Source organism: Lethenteron reissneri, chromosome 48, assembly GCF_015708825.2.
Source record: "Lethenteron reissneri isolate LAM-NWPU_2019-01 chromosome 48, ASM1570882v1, whole genome shotgun sequence".
Lineage (NCBI taxonomy): Eukaryota > Metazoa > Chordata > Hyperoartia > Petromyzontiformes > Petromyzontidae > Lethenteron > Lethenteron reissneri.
In genome coordinates this window covers 8,453,765-8,471,655 of record NC_083826.1, presented here as the reverse complement: position 1 = coordinate 8,471,655, position 17,891 = coordinate 8,453,765, and the positions used below count along the sequence as shown (strand labels likewise).

The following is a 17,891-nucleotide window of genomic DNA, read 5'->3' as shown; positions in this document are numbered from 1 at the left end:
TCCAGACGGCCGCAGAAGCGCACCTGAAAATGTGCGATGCAGTGACCATCTTTGTTCGATGGATATACGGTCATACCTCGGTATACGACCGCTTTGGAAAACGCAGAATTTGGTATACGTCGTGTTTTGACGAGAAAAACATGTCTTGGGATACGACGTCTTGCTTGGGATACGACGCGCTTGCTAGAACTTGTATGGGTCGGGATGAGTCACCGCGTACCCGCGTAGACCCCGCTCACGACTGAAACAAAGCGCCGCTCCTCAGTCTGCCTGTACGGTAGATGTCATTCAGTGCACAACCCTTGCTATAACTCTCTGTGAATTTTCACGTGTTTTTGTCATTTTAACGTGAATTTTTTTGCGAATTCATTCAACTCCTCTCAGCAAGGTAAAGTGATGTTACATTTTTTTTTATTTCAATTTATTTTTACTTATTTATGCATCTATTTTAATTTACGTATGCATTTTAGTAATAAGTAGTGTCTAAATTATTTTATACAACCCCACTAATGTATAATATGCCATATAAAATATAATTTCTTATACTCTGGAACGGATTATTTCCTTTCCCTTTATTTCTTATTGGAAAAATTCGATTGGTACACGTCATTTTCGGTGTAAGTCCTACCTTCTGGAACGAATTAACGACGTATACCGAGGTACCAGTGTATATAAAGATAGAGAAGGGGTGGGGGGATTGGGGAGGATTGGGGGGGGGGGTGGCGATGCCTCACATTCAAAACCGTTGTGCACATCGTGGCAGAGGCTGGAGGCCGGGCAGGGCGACAGGGCGCACCACAGCTGCCGCTCGCACGACTTCCCCGCGTAGTCGTGTGGACACTCGCACGTGAAGTCATTCCACGTCACGGTGCACGTGCCTTCGTGCATGCACGGGGAGGACTGCGGTGAACGGGAGAGGGAGAGGGGGAAACACAACGGACGGATCGATCGCTCGTGCGGATGCAGCACACCCGCGAGACGTTGCTAGATGTCATCCCGAGCGTCTGTTAAGGCCAAAAACAAGTATAACCAGTAAAAACAAAGTTTTTCACTATAAATCCTTTATATGCGTGGCGGCTAGAGTCCTCTCGTCCTCTGGCTTGAGATGGCTGCCACCTATGGGTCAGATGATTGCATTGCACCATAAAGCAATTGGTAATTAAATATAATATTTTTGTCCTAAAAAGTGTAAAATTTTGGAAAAAAAATTTCACGAACATTAATTGTCACGCACAACGAGTCTGTGTGGAAAATGTCAGCTCGATTGGATCACGGGAAGTGGGTTAAAAAACGACCGAAAGATTTGCACGGTCCTAAGCAAGCAAGCGAACTTAATATAAAGGATTTAAAAAGGAAAACACGCAGGGCGAGAAGAAGGATTCTGTGTCGGTGTTGGTTTGCAAGCGAGCACGGCGCATGGGGGGGTGGTGTGGCCAGCACCGGAGCCTAAATAAACAAACAAAAATCCACCAGGCACAGATTCAGAACTGTCAAAATAACGCAAAACAATTATGAAAACTGTGTATTGTCGTGTAGAGCACTGATACACGTGAGGATCTCATCGGTCAAGAAAGATGGAAAGCAAATGAAATGTAGTGGGTTTACTCCCCGACAGATCGGGGTGCTGAACTAGTAACTAATTAAAGCGACATCTTGACTTTCGTCCACTTGACTTTCGTCGCTTTGCTCTTTCGGCCGTTTTCAATTATCACCACAAATTCCTCTTTCGTCCGATTTCATCCCCAAACCTTCCACGACGTTCGCGCCACGCGCCGTCTTTTTAGTTCAGTCTTTGAATAGAAGTCGTTCAGTGAGCATCTCTTATATTTGTGTTTATTCACATATCATTAATACTGTACTTATTTCTGTGATTATACTGTCAACAATTCATAGTTATTTTTGTGATAACAGTAATACTACAGTGTTCATAGTTATTTTCGTGATTATAAAACACGTGTACAGTATTCATACCGTGCTTATTTTTGTGATTACTGTTAAATACTTATTTTTGTGCTTTCATATATTCATATGGGTCCTAAGTGTGGTGATAGCAAAGCTAAAATAACCCATGAGGGTCTCACTTTGCAAGAAGAGCTTGACCTAGTCAAACTTAATGGACAAGGCATGTCCCATGCTGATATAAGTCGCAAGCTAGGCGTATCTCGCACAACAGTTAGTACAAATCTTAAGAATAAATCTAAAGTGTTATATAGTTACCCTAGTTATTTGCATGTACGTTTTTATATTTACTGTAGTTATTTGCATGCACGTTTTTCGCCGGCCAAAATAAATTCGCAAGGCTTTGAAATTCGTCCATTTTACACGCTATCATTTAACTCACTCTGTCTGTTGTTGTTGTTGTATCCTCAAATCCTGTAACTCAATTTTAACCCACTTCCCAATGTGGTATCGACTGATAACTTGGAATATTTAATCCATACTGATGACAATACTTTATTCTATCATAAAAAAGACTTATATTTTTTTATGTTATGTTTTGGCTTGGGTCTAATTCTCCACGGTAAACTGACGTTGGCTGTAATTGGCCATGGTCCCTTACGTTATGGCAAGCTTCAGGGCCACTTCCTGGAGTCGTGGAGGTCTTCCATTACTAGTAGATTTCTATAAAGCGTGTTTAAAAAAAAAGTTGTTTTAAATATTACTTATTTATTTGACATTCGTCCATGCTCTGGTCCCTCACCAGATGAAAGTGCGAGGTCTTCCTGTAGCACGTTGTGTTTACATCACACAACCTTACTAATTGGCTGTGTCGCGGTGGTGGTGGTTTAACGACACATTCACATTTACGCGATCTACACCCAAAAAAATAAAATCTTTATTGTGAAAAGTATATTCTAGATTTGAAGCTTTGGTGACTGCAAGGATTAATACTTTTAGGTTTTTTTCGGTAAAGTCACGTAGGTAGAAAAACTATTAAAATTAATAAAATGAATAAAATTCTTATTTTTATTTCTATTATTACTTTTATTAATTTTAATTATATTTTTTTACCTACGTGACTTTACCGAAAAAACCTAAGAGTATGAAAAGTAGAGTTTGTCCGAGAAGCAGGAAGAAGCTAAGCGACAGGCCTGGACGCACGCATTACTGGGCTCTGGCCAGCGCTCCACTCGATCAACCTTCACAGCAGAAGCCGGGATATGAGCACACTTTGGATATAAGCACAGCTGGCCTCACTCCAAGGGGTGTGCTTTTATCCAGATTCCACGATACAAAACTAGACGGCAGCCCGTATTAGACACCGGGTGAGACTTCCCTATTAGCTGCGTCCGACCAGTCGGCCAGATGGCACTGTGGGTTGTAGCATCTGACTGACGATAGGAAGGTTTCAAGGTTAAATCTAAGCTCAACTGAGCCTCTTATCCCGAGGAGCACGTTGTGTGAAGTCAACGGTGGCCATCGTATGGAGAGCCTGGCCCCTGCCACGGGAATATGGAGGGGGAGATCCCGACTCTAGAGTTGACTCCGTCGCCGCAACTGTGGTGGACGCCGCAGCTGCCGAGCGGTAATCTCATCCCCTCCGGCGGTGTTTTTTCGGCAGCTGATTTTCCGCGCGAAGCTCCCGGCCCACGGAGCCAAACGTGGGACATCGCGCCACAACGATGCGTGGTACAACCCCCAAAGAGACACCTGTGGAGTTCCACAAACGCGCTCACGTGGCGTTACCCTAAAGACGGCGGCACGAGGAATCGTCGCCGAAGCCTTTGCCACCTTTATTCGCAGTCACTCTGTGTCTCCTTTTCCCGCTCTCGTCTTATTCAAGGAAGCTGCTCTCATCGGCACCCCTTGAGTTGTGGTGTCCCCGCGCTCGTGTGTTTATACCTCTGGGGAGTGGGAGTGCAGCGGTTAGCGCGCTGCTGCGCTACGGACCTGACGACGCGAGGTCAATTCCCGCTCACGGCCACCGCACGTGACGAATAATCTTGACCGGTCCCGTGCCTCTCCTAGGTCTACTCAGCCGCAAATGAGTACCTGACGTGCTGTGTAAATGTCGCCACTGGGGAGACAGGCGGCCGGGCGTGCTGCTGCCCGTCAACCCCGTCGTGTGCCGTGCCCGCCTTCGTGGGTGCTCACAAACAGCACTTGCCCCAAAAGTCCATTAAGGCGATACGGGTGAGATCTTTGTCTTACATCTGTTAAGGGGAGTGGCCCAGCGGTTAATGCGGCGCAGTCCGAACCTAACGAGCCAAGCGTGCAACCGCGATATAAAAAAAAAACCCTCACGCGTTCGTGATCTCACCCGGCACGCGTCGTCGCTGCCGCAGCCTTGCCACACGTTGAACAGCGTCGCGTTGCCCCGGGACGCCGACCTCGCTTCCCGGCCCTCGACCTCCAGCGGGAAAAACTCGAGCGTGAGCCCGTTGACGCGCACGTCCTGCAGGCAGCCCTTGAACTGTCCGGGAGCGCCGGGGAAAGCGGCGTCGGCGGGCAGCCCCCCGACGAAAACCCGGTCGCCCGCCGACAGCGACACGGGCGTCAGGTCGCCCACCGCCACCGTCTCCCCCGAGATGGCGATCGTGGTGCGCCCGAGCGGAGAGACGCGGACCTCGACGAGGCGCCACTCGCCGTCGCCCAGGTCCGGCATGGCGCCGGACGAGGCGGTGGTGCTGGTGCTGGTGGTCGCCGTGGTGCTGAGCTTGCGGCGGCTGTCGGTGCGAACGCTCACGAGCCCGGCCTCGAGCCACACGCTCGCGGAGAGCGCGGACGACGGGGACGAGGAGTTGCGCAGCGCGAGGAGGAGGCCGTCGGGCCGGCGCGTGCGCACGAACGCGGAGATGACGACGGACGACGAGGAGGTGGAAGATGCATTAGCGTCGCCGCCGACGAGGTTGTTCAGCTCGAACTGCGCGTAGCTGTTCACGCCCTCGTGGGAGAAGGTCGCCATCTCGTACTCTGTGCGTGCGTGGGAGAAGACGAAGGAAGCGAAACGCGAGGGGGTTAAGGCCCTCGAGCGCGAAGAGAGTGGAGCGTGATGTGGCTTGCAGCGCGATGGTTGAGCATGGTGGGGGGAAGAGACGAGATGGTCGTCACCTGGTCGATCGACTCCTCAACACGGGCGCAGGAATCAACGGGGAGCGTTACGGAACCGGCGACCGTGGTCGTCGCGCATCCGATACACTCCAACGTGCGCCTGGAGTGTGCCGGGTACCGGATCATCGATGGACCCGACTGCTTTACATTGAATTCTGTCAATTACAGTGAGGCGGGAAACTGGGTGCTCCACACCCGATGTGCTTTGTATAGAAGTAGCAGTGGGAAACTCAGTGGTAGGACGAGCAGCTCGCAACCGAAAGGCTGCGAGTTAAAATCCTAATAGGGGGGTTGACTCATTCCATCATCCCTGTGGGGTCAATAAAATGCATACATAGCAGGCGTGACCAAAAAGATCTCCAAAATTCTAAACAAACATAAGACCCAGGTCCAATTCAGTACAGTACATAAAATCCGTGATCTAATCCCATCTGTGAAAGATGTCATTCCTGACTTGCAATACCCTGGAGTCTATAAACTGAGTTGCATCTGTGGTGATTGTTACATTGGGGAAACGAAAGGTCATGTCTCTAATCGGGTCCGCGAGCACAAGTCAGATCTGAAACACGGCAAAACTGATTCTTCCGCCGTTGCTGATCATTGTTACAACGCTGTGGGCTCTCATGATATTGTCTTTTCCGAGACCAAGGTGCCCTGCAAACCTTATGGCTACCATCAAAGGTTTGTGCATGAAGCCATCCAGATATACAAACATAGACGTAACTTCAACCGTGATGATGGGTACAAATTGAGCAATCATTGGAAAGATGTTATTAACCATGTAAAAAAAAGATTTAACTACGCATATTTGTACCATCTTATTTGACAGGTACTAGTCTATTTTACCGAGTTGTTGACATCCACCGCGTTTAACAGTGCTGCTATTGTTTGGTTTTGGAAGCCAACATCGGCAGTAATCCCTGTGGAGGTGCTTCACTTGGACCTCCCCTTCTAGCCCCCCCCCTCACCCTCCCAGTCCTTGACTGCCACAATTAGATAAGCTCCTCCCCCCTCCCCTTAACCAGTATTTAAGATCTTGTCTCTTGGATTTCTCTTCACTTGATACAGTAAATTTAGATGTGACGGTCCCACCTGAAGACGGAGACTTGTGTTGCCTCCGAAACGTCGTGATTTAATTTAGTGAATTTTCATTTATTATTATTATTTTTACCTACGTGACTTTACCGAAAAAACCTCAAGAGAAAAAATACAAAATAGTTTAATAGTTCACACGTATATATACAATGAATGTACAGCGTTGTGGGATGCACTTCGCACGAACGACGCTGCACAAAATGAATAATAATTAATTATTATTAAAATAATACAACCTTTGCAAATGGAAAGTGAGTCGTGTCCTTATCTAAGAAAAAGGGTTGCTTATCCTAGTCGGGGTTGGAACGTTCCGTTCCAGAGCGGCCGTGACGTCACCGGAAGTCTATGATTAACATCACAACAACACTGGGATCACCGTGAACGCTCGCTCACCTTCTGAGCAGGTGGGGCCCGCGTACGGCGGGTGGCAATCGCAGGCAAAGTGCGTCCACAGGTCGCGGCACTCCCCGCGGCCCCCGCACGGGTCCGGCGAGCACTGGCGCGCCTCGGGGCAGTCCTCCGTGGTGGCCACCGCCGAGCCGGCGGGCATCAGGCCGGGCACCAGCCGGCGCGAGTTCAAGTGCACGTCCTGCATGCAGCCGGTGAAGTTGGGCGGCACGCTCCCCGCCGGCGTCGCCTCGCCCCGCGCCAGGCCGCCGATGTGCACGTCGGACAGCAGGCTGGCCGCGTCGGCGGTGCCCGGCTCGATCGGTCGCTGCTGTTCGCATCTCCCCGGGGGGCAACCCTGGCCCACCACGCTCATGGAGAAGTGGTCATCGGCGGACACCGACAGCTGCCACCACGTGCCGTCTGCGACCGCCTCCTCGATGTGGAGCGACGCCGTCACGATGCCCCAGTTGAGCAGGGAGGCGTGCACGGAGCCTCCGCGCAGCTCCACCAGCAGGAGGCTGCCCGAGTTGCCCAGGTGGGCGATCATCATGTCCGGCAGGGTGGTGCGGAAGCGCAGGGACAGGGTGACCGCGACGGCGACGACGCTCGTGAAATTCAGCGCCTCGATGTCGTCTGAATGTTCAAGTGACGACATAGATTTGGACATTTTAGGAGATGCGTAAAATGATTCAAAGCGCCGTAACTGGGATTTCATCTAGAGTATTCTATTCCAACGGATCTGCTGCAGGCTAGGTAAAGGGACCACCTCAGAATTGCAATGTTTATTCATCCAGCGAAAGTCAGTGGCGAGAACCGGTCCTGTGCACCCCCTCCACAAACCACACGGCAGTAGGGAGGCCCTCATCTAGCAGTGGATTGACAACAGGGCCACAACACCCTTTGTATGTATGTTGAACTTCTTTCGCACCGTACATCGCCAACCGCGCTAATTTGGAGGTGCAGGTTTGTGATGTGGAAGGACAACAAACTAAACACAAAAAGCGGTTCTAAAAAAATGAGTTTTCAATTTAGATATAAAAGCTCCAATGGCTTCCTATTATTGGAAGAGCCTTCCAGACGGCCGCAGAAGCACATCTGAAAACGCGGCGCGATGTGGTGACCGTTTTTGTTTGACGGCTAGCCAGGATAACCGGAGTTCGCGTGACATTAGTGAGAGACACTTTGTGTGCGTAATGACCGCGAACTCACCACCTATTCGTTCGGTAACCTGGAAAGCAAACGCAGCCCCCCGGCCATCTCACCTGCCGGCTGGATGGAGAGCGTGACGAAGCCGCTGCCGTTGAAGCCGATCGTCGTGGAGATGGCGCAGTCGTCGCCCGTGAAACCTTGCCCGCAGAGGCACAGGTGGCCGTGCGCGCCTCCGTTAAGCGTCGGCACGCACGTCGCCCCGTTCCGGCACGCCTGCCCGCCACCGCCGCCCAGGCACCCGGTGAGGGGCGTCTCGCAGAGCGTGCCGGCGAACGCGAGGCCCGGAGCCGGCGTGGTCGTCCACCGCCCGGCGTCCGGGTCCGAGCCGGAGTAGGAGTCGAAGTGGTCGGCGTCGGGGCAGAGGCAGCGGAATCCGTTGGTCTGGTCCACGCAGGTCCCGCCGTTGAGGCAGGGGCTCGAGAGGCATTCGTCGACGTCCTCCCGGCAAAGGCTCCCTGGGGGCGATCGTCAACGGTGACGGGACAGCGAGAGCGTTACGCCAACCCCCGCGTGCGTGGGCGACGCAGGCTTCAATTCGAAGGCAAAGGCGCAGTGCCCCTCTCGAGGGCGTTCTGTAATTCACGCTGCTTCAGACATGGGTGTGCCCACACTTTATCCCGCCCGGCACGCGACCTGCCGATAGAATTACACTGTTGGGTGGACAGAGGCGGACGGGCGGGTGGGGATTTAATAAGTTTGACCCATTGTTTCTACTGCCGCCCTGGGAGACCGAAAGTGGCAACCTCGGGATTGCAAGTTCAGTGTGCGAATCTTAGCACAGCAGCAGCATCTCCATTGTGTGTGTGTGTATTCGTGTACCTATACCTCTACCGCAGTGATTCTCAAACTTTGTTCTCCCGCGGACCGCTCAGCCGATGCAAACATTTCCAGCAGACCACTCAGCCCCCACACCCCTGGTAACAAAACGCATTCACCTCTCTCGCTAAATATCACTCCTAATAAATTACTTATATTACTTCAAGATAAAAAAAAAAATTAACATAGCATTACGTTTTTTTTTCAGTAGTTTGTCTAATTTCATTTGTAAATTAAATATAAGTTGAATATTAATTAACGTCCCAAAACAAATGATATAAAGCATCATGATTTCCGGATCAACCTGCGTTTTTCCATCACAGTCACCGCAGACCACCTGGAGGAGCGCCGTGGACTACCTGGTGGTTCCGAGGACCTCTGGTGGTCCCGGGGACCTGGTGGTACCGAGGGCTTCCTGGTGGTGCCATGAACCACCTGGTAATACTGGAGACCACCTGGTAGAACCGGGGACCTCCTGGTGGTATCGGGGACCATGCTCTGACTACCACTGCTCTAGCGCAATCAGCACTGGGTACTCCGGATCTCCACTGATTGTCTTGAGCCAGCAGTGTACAGTCCCAATGATCATAGCAAAAGACCAGTATTTAGATCTTACAATATAAAGTGTTACTTATTTACTTATTCCAGAGGAATGATGGCTTAAGGTATCCAATAAACCAGGAATTTTACTTGCAACCTTCTGATTTTGGGGGTGCCAATTTAACTTTTTTTATTTAGTTTTTTTTCCACCCCAAATGTTATTCCGATTGCGCAATTGACGTAATGTCAGAACTCCCGCAGGAGTGTGTATCACCTAGTGTTAGAAAACGGTCCATGGAAGATTACTTCAGAGAACTACTTCTGAGATCCCTTCAATTAACCTCACTATCCTCATGCTAGGTGGAAGTGCATTTTTAAAATACACTTTTCTCATACAGAGTTGTTAATTGCATGGCAGTGAGAGCAATATTTTTGTTATCGTTGGAGCTATAATTTAGCCAACTCATGTGAAATACATAATTTAGCGTGATTTTTTTAATCTACAATCATTGGAACCTGGAGTGGGCCCATCCAATCGCTCCAATTGGGAACCCAGTTTAATAATGAGAGGCTAAAGAAATTCGATTCAAAGCTGTATGTATGTTGAAGTTCTTTCACACCATGTGAACCTTATGGTGGGACCCTGGGGTCCCATAAGCACCCGGCTCTCGCATAAACATGAAATTATAATATAAACAAGAACTTTGTTCTTTTTTACCAATGGGTTTGAAGGATGGTGGCGCGTGTTGTCTTGTTAAACTATGGCTTTAAAACTGAAAACTACTTACCTGCAGTACCTCTATTTAAATACACTATCGAAACAATAATTTACACCCCTCTGTCAATCATCGTGTTTCTCAGTGTGGATTTGTGAACACACTTTGTAAACAGTACATAAAATAGTACGCGTTTGCAATGCGCTGTTCATATTGTAAGAAGCGCTTATACCAATGTTACTCTACAGAGTAGTGGGTCGCCGCTCCTTTATCCGCATTGATACGAGCAGTATGTGGGGACTGTGGCTTAACCGCAGAAAAAAAACCTATCTGCACAGATGCATACGGACAAGATAAGTATTATCAAACAGGAGGAATTAACGGTGCAACGCATCTAATCTTGATTTGAAGCTTTCGTGACTGCAGGAATCCATACTCTTTGGTTCTTTCGGTAAAGTCACTTAGGTATACAATTTTATAGATCACGACGTTTCGGGCGCAACACAAGCATCCGTCATCAGGTGGGAAAGCATGGTCTGCTGCTGATGCAGACTGTTTTAAAAGGTCTGCATTAGCAGCAGACCATGCTTTCCCACCTGATGACGGACGCTTGTGTTGCGCCCGAAACGTCGTGATCTATTTTATTTTCTACCTACGTGACTTTACCGAAAGAACCAAAGAGTATGCATCTCATCTGTTAACTATCTGCAAGTAATGGGATTGTCATCGATTGATCCTGGCTGCAGACATTGGTAGGTCACACGTAATAATGATGATAAGAGGGCAGTTTCACTGTATTATGCATACCGCTATGACAAATAAAGGACTTAAGTTGTGTACGCAGTTCGAGCAGCTTTGTATAAGACTTATGATCCTGCCCATACCCGAGCATGGAGTGCATTTGCTTGTTCAGCTCTTCTGCGCATTTGTCCTCGCTGCTGCGCTTGGACATAACACGACAACAGAATGATCTGCGCCAGGCGGGTCGCGGCGTTTATGTGCGCAGTGGGACAGAGTCGCCAAAAAATAAATGTATTAATTACGATTTTTACTTCCGTTTATTCGAGAACCCGAGGTCCCGCCATAAGGTTCATATTTTGCAAACCGTGCTAATCGGAGGTGCCAGGCCACCTGGATAATGTGACCTTTGTTTAATTGTTACGGTCTGAGACTGGCTTATCACGAGACTAGTTTGTACAGATGATCACTCGTCCGCCCACGCTGTTGCTGCTGTTCGTTTAAGCTGCTCTGGCTGGGTGTACAGTCTCTCTCTCAAGCTGTAAGCGGGGCCAATCTGCCATTGGCAGGCTCCCTCAAACACTGCCAGTGTTAGCCACCGTGAATAAACTCCCACGCCAGCGTTAAACGCGCTACATCTGTTTCCTTCTGCGAATGGAGTTCCAATTATTTCTCATGCGAGATCCTCAACAGGGCACTTTGGTTTCAAGAAGCACGAGAAGGGGTAGAGCGGTGCGGGTGCCACGGTGGCTAGGAGATGTTAACGACCTCGCCTGGTATACAGGAGGTCGTGGGTTCGATCCCGATCCTGACGCCTGCGTGTTCTCCACGTGGCCGCGTGGATTTCTCTCTGGGTCCTCCAGTTTTTCTCTCCACATTTATAAACACGCGTTTAGCAGTGTTGGCTGCTCTAAATTATCACGTGATAATCCACTCCGTCTCAGGCTATCATTTGGGGCCCAGTCGCTTCTAATAAAAGGCCAATGGGCCTTACCTGATTAAATAAAAAATAATAGTTTAACTTTATTAACTAACCTCGCGACCTGAGTTCGATTCCGGGCTGTGTTGCCAAGCTGAAGTACTGATCAGCACCAGTGTGGTGGGGTATGATCAAACACCTTCCACCCCCGCCACGATTGACAAATGGCTCTAAATCGACGTTAAATCGTGACAATGGTACATTCGTGAATTTAAATAAACATCGCAATACCACCCTAGTCTGTTCTATGAAAACAACTGTTATTATTCTATTTGTTTCACCAACGACGACTTAAGTGAGGTGACGACTGAGGGATGTTCATCTCAGCCAAGGGGGGGGGGGGGGGTCGGCAAGCCAATGCTGCTCTTGAAAGGGCCGCCGCTTAATGAGCGTTCTGCGCGTGCATTGCGGCTCTGGCAACATTGCGTGCGTTTTTTTTTATACCGAATTTGAACAAAGTGGCTCTACTCGTTCTTTGGGTTACCGAACCCACCCCCGAACTAAGAATTTCGAAAACAGTTTACTTAATCGGCGAAAAAACTAGTAACAACGGCACGATGTTATTAGGAATCTGCTGCCCTTTGTGTTTATCCGGGTGTACCGCGTGTTGTTGTGCGCGATGCCCGGCACGTGGAGCGAAACGCCGGACATCGTGCACAAACGACGCGCGGCACGACCCGACAGCGCAAACATCCGCCTGGTGAGCAGAGCTCTCACAAAAACGCGTTCGTTTGTTACCGACGACGAGAGCAGCGAGACGCAAGAGTAGCAACGACGTCTGTCCCGTTAGCGCCATCGCAGCAGTAGCAGCAGCAGTCTCGTCGTAGCAGCAGCAGCGTCCTCGCCGCGTGCGCGCGCAGTTGGATAAAGCGGCGCACGCGTCGCGATCGGCTGCGTGGATATCGGCACCGTTCCTTCATCCGCAACGTTCCTTCATCCGCAACGTTCCTTCATCCCAAACGTTCCTTCATCCGCAACGTTCCTTCATCCGCAACGTTCCTTCATCCGCAACGTTCCTTCATCCGCAACGTTCCTTCATCCGCAACGTTCCTTCATCCGCAACGTTCCTTCATCCGCACCGCGACCGCTTGCGCACGGGTCGAGGGTTCGGTGTCGCAGACGCGCGTCGACGCACCGACAGCGTCCGCGCCGAGGCAGCACGGCCGCGTCTCGGTGGTGGTGACGAACGCGAATGCGCTAATGCGCTTTGCGAAGCTTATTGACGGTTTAAGAAGCTTTTCCCGAGAACGAATAGGTGTCACGGCTTGTGGGCGGCGAACGTCATATCGAAACGAGGACGTATCCTTCCCTCTTATTTATTCGTCGGCAGCATCATCATCCTCTTGGGGTTTTTTTTCCGGTAAAGTCACGTAGGTAAAAATAAAATAAAAAATTACTCAAATAATAGATCTAGCTGTGACGGTCCCACCTGATGACGGAGACTTGTGTTGCCTCCGAAACGTCGTGATTTATTATTTTATTTCTATTATTACTTTTAGTAAATTTTATTTTTTACCTACGTGACTTTACCGAAAACAACCTAAGAGTATGAATCCTTCCAGTCACGAAAGCTTCAAATCTAGAAGCATCATCATCATCAATCTCCGACGATGATGCCGAGTTTATTTTCGTAAATAATTTAGAGACAATTGTTAATCCACTGCTGGATGAAGGCCTCCCCATTCCCCTATGCCATTACAGTCATGGGAATTGTGTGACCAGACTGAAACCAGCACCGGCAAGTGTGCACATCGGTATTGTTCAGTGGTCATTTTTGAGACCTGAGAAAACGATTGTTCTGTCTGTATCACATTTTTTGCTGTGCGATCTAAACATTATTAGTTGTATGGGGGTGACCAAGATAATTGATAATCATGGGCCCTGTGCGGATATGCAGAAACTGCAGTTTCTAAAATTTTAAAGTGTTATGGAGCTTTATTATGATTAAAACTGGATTTGAAGCTTGATTATGATTGTAACTAACTGCACGACACAAACACTTAAAATGAACGCATTAAACTTTTCTGCACACGACGTATAAACGCAATTAATTGCGTTTAATCCTCACTGTGAGTTGCGTTTTGTTATTAAGCAGACGACGTCGAAGGCCGCTTTGATCCGCCAGGATTAATCCGAACTCCCCTAGGCGACCAGCGGAAACTTAATTCTAAACTTAATTCTAAACAACTTCATTCAAAAATTCATTCAAACTTAATTCAAAACTTAATTGTAAACTTCGTTGTAAACTTAATTCAAATCTTCATTGTAAGCTTCATTCGAAACTTCATTGTAAACTGCATTCTAAACTTCATTGTAAACTTCGTTGTAAATTGCTTCAAAACTTAATGCAAAACTTCAATGTAAACTGCATTCTAAACTTCATTCAAAACTTCATTGTAAACTTCATTCAAAACTTCATTGTAAGCTTAATTCAAAACTTCATTGTAAACTTCATTCAAAACTTCATTGTAAACTTAAGTCAAATCTTCATTGCAAGCTTCATTCAAAACTTCATTGTAAGCTTAATTCAAAACTTCATTGTAAACTGCATTCTAAACTTCATTGTAAACGTCATTCAAAGCTTAATTCTAACTGGGTCACACACAAGTCCGCTGCCAGAATCATTCCAACTCGGCCTCGACCGACTCGCACAGCTCATCGGGCAACACTGACCGAATTAAGCGGCAACAAGTAACACAAACAAACAAACACACACACAACAAACACAACAACAAACACAAAAGCTGTTGGCTTCACAACTTCCTCGTGCCCTTAAGCCTCCAACTCCAAGCGGCGCTGCACCGCTGGGCGCCCACGTGAATCGCACAAGCTGAGCGCCCCCAATTACTCTACTGCCCATGCACGCACACACAGACACACACACAGACACACACCCAGACACACACACACAGACACACACACAGACACACACACAGACACACACACAGACACAGACACACACACTCACACACAGACACACACACAGACACACACAGACGCACACACAGACGCACACACAGACACACACACAGACACACACACACAGACACACCCTGACACACAGACACACACAGACACACACACAGACACACACACAGACACACACCCAGACACACACACAGACACACACCCAGACGCACACACAGACACAGACACACCCTGACACACAGACACACACAGACAAACACACAGACACACACACAGACACACACACAGACACACACCCAGACACACACACACAGACACACCCTGACACACAGACACACCCTGACACACAGACACACACAGACACACACACAGACACACACACAGACACACACACAGACACACACACAGACACACCCTGACACACAGACACACACGCACACACACACTTACACACGCGCGCGCTAATAGGATAGCGCTGGGCCCCCAGCGGTCTCCATGGCGACGGATACTCGCCGCCCGCGCGTTCGCGAGGCTATTGAGACGGCGGCGCGTGGGGGGGGGGGGCGCGTGGGGGGGGGGCGCTGGAGGGGGCGGGGCTTAGAGGGGGCGGGGCGTGAAGGGGGCGGGGCTTGTGGCGTGGGGGCACTGGAGGGGGCGGGGCTTAGAGGGGGCGGGGCGTGAAGGGGGCGGGGCTTGTGGCGTGGGGGCACTGGAGGGGGCGGGGCTTAGAGGGGGCGGGGCGTGGGGGGGCGGGTCTTAGAGGGGGCGGGGCTCCTCTCACTCGCTGGTCGTGCTGAGCGCAGCCTCCTTGCGACGGGGCCGCGAGTGAATGGGGATTGTTGTTGTTGTGATGATGGGAGGAGAGAGACCACCGGGTCCCACACCCCCTCAATGTTTGAATGCTGTAGTCTGGAGCGGTTCGCGTCGCGGGTTCGTAATCCCGCTCGTGGCCACCGACGACGCCGATGATTATCTGAACCGGTCATGGGACTCCCCTAGGTCGACTCAGCCTCAAATTGGTTCCTTGATGCGACGTGAACATCGCCACTGGGGGAGACAAAGGCGACCGCGTGCGGCGTTGGCCACCCACCGCCCTCGTGTGCCATGCCGGCCTTCGTTAGTGCTGGCTATACACAGCACTTGACCAAAAAGTATGCTAAGGCTAGACGGGGGATCTTTGTTTTTGTTAATTAGGCTGGCTGGCGTCTGATGAAGCTGGTTGTAATTACTGGCGAAACGTCGTGCTCAGATTGTAAATGTTGTGGCTTGGCTCTCCAACACACCGGTGTGCTGTACTAGTATAGTACACTATACACTACACTATACACTACACTACACACTACACTATACACTACACACTAGTGCTGTACTAGTATACTACACTATACGCTACACTATACACTACACACTAGTGCTGTACTAGTGACGAATTGGCCACGTTCTTTACGTGACAACCCTTACTAATTGGCTGTGGTGGCGGGTTTTAACGACATTTATATATTTACGCGATCTAACCCCCAAAAAAACTCTCTATTACGAAGTCTTGCGTTATCTTACGTTGTATTGTTACATCGCAGAATCGTGAGACGGTGACGGCCTTCATCTAGCAGTGGAGTGTTGATGTTGTATGACACACCAGCTTGTTGTGGAGTGCAATGGTCAGCACACTGCGCTGTCAACTTGCCAAACTGAGTTGAGTTCCCTGCCAAGGCTGACATCAATGGTTCAGATGTATAGGAACCGGGTTCTAATCTGCGGTTTCTTCAACCCGCATCAACCAGCTTGGTGAAGTATGTCCAACAAATACAATATTTATTTTATTTTATACCTACGTGACTTTACCGAAAGAACCAAAGAGTATGGATTCCTGCAGTCACGAAAGCTTCAAATCAAGATTATGGCCAACAATCATACTTCGTTATATATGTCACCAGTTCAGACATCACTTGGCACTAATGTTAGCTGCGGCTCGGGGTAGAACTCAGGCCTCCGGGTCTATAGCACATTAAACTCAGAACTGAACCATGCTGCCCTCTCACTTAAAATTTTTTTTTTTTAATATTCCTACTTGTATAACCAAATGTACAGCAGACTCCTTTAAAAATGGGCAAAAAATTGAAATAGCTCCCGAAAGTTGCATATGCCACCGCAGACGTACCGTGTTTATCATAGCTGCATCTGTGCTTAATGGCATTGTCCAGTCACCCAACAGCCTTGCAATGGCACAAATGGCGTTCGGCCTATTTGTTATTTATCGGTGAAACGGTCCGATGGCTGCAACAACAGCAGCTGCAGCAGCAATGCGAACATCGGGTCAGTCACCGACCGCTGAGTTACGCAGGCAGATCGCTGCGCGGAGTGTAAAACTCCAGACGGAGCCAACTCTACTCATACTCTTTGGTTCTTTCGTTAAAGTCACGTAGGTAGAAATAAAATAAAACAAATCAAGATTGATAACTCTCCCAATAGGTTCGGCGCGTCCCATTGGGCAAGCCCGTGACGTCGCTGCGCGCACGAGGCCTCGAGTGTGACGTCACTGGGACGCTTTAAATCTGGGAGGTCTCTTTGTTTCGCTTTTTCAGCAACAGTTAAGGGCCAGAAGACCTCCTGCGCTGTGCCAGGCGGCAGTCGGGGCTGTCTGGCTTTTGTGGCCCATCGCTTTTGTATTCGGAGCCCACTTGTAGTAAGTGCGCGTTATTTTGTTTTAAGGGCAGGTCACGCAGAGTTTACTGCGAGTGTCACTGGCAGACCTGGATTGAGGATGTCATGAGTTTAACTCACACACGGGCTCACGCCCTATATCACTAGGGCATCGAATGATAATGGTTAATTTAGTGTTCTAATTAGGCTTTCACGAGCGATATTAAACATCTTAATTGGTTGAATTTTGGGTGAGGTCACGTAAAACGTGTGTGTTGTAAACCTACCTCCACTTGACGCAGCCAACTAATAAAAGTGTTACGTGAATAAAATGTGCCCAATATATTACTGCTTCAGCACGTCCACTGGTGTTGTCGGAGAGGAATCTCACAATATTTAAATCACGTGACACTTCTATGAATCGGCTGCGTCGGGAGGAGGAGGCTTTTACGACACTGTTTTTCTACACGACCTAACCCAAAGGGAACCAATTATGGCAGTGAATTTCTCCCGAGCATCTAAATAACTTCAGCAAACACGAGGTGCCCTGGGTAGAGCATAAAGAGTACAGAGCAAGCATGTAAACACGTAAACATAGAGGGCACATTTCGACGCCGAGCAATGAAACTAAATCAAAACAAGAACACGAGCTGGGTAGATTTAGCAATGACCCTTAACCATGCAAGGGCCAGAATCTAAGGCACGGTAATTTTGCAAGGTATAATTAGCACCAGCCTGGGCAGTAGGAGACCACGCGCTACGTTTGCCTATCGCTAAATCGGTTATGT

General features: G+C 49.1%; 1 protein-coding gene across 3 annotated transcripts in view; it reads right to left on the bottom strand.

Annotated features, from left to right (window-relative positions):
- CRB2 (crumbs cell polarity complex component 2) overlaps positions 1–17,891 on the bottom strand; it is a 92,606-nt gene that overhangs the window by 40,207 nt on the left and 34,508 nt on the right. For 2 of the 3 annotated variants that reach the window (XM_061571824.1, XM_061571825.1), the window contains exons 7-10: positions 7,800–8,201; positions 6,541–7,170; positions 4,262–4,914; positions 735–900 (exon numbers count right to left, since the gene is read on the bottom strand). In XM_061571824.1, coding sequence (XP_061427808.1) covers positions 735–900; positions 4,262–4,914; positions 6,541–7,170; positions 7,800–8,201 — 1,851 coding nt within the window. Of the gene's footprint in view, positions 1–734; positions 901–4,261; positions 4,915–6,540; positions 7,171–7,799; positions 8,202–12,273; positions 12,784–17,891 lie in introns of those variants that run through there. The other variant, XM_061571826.1, reaches the window with a different exon arrangement.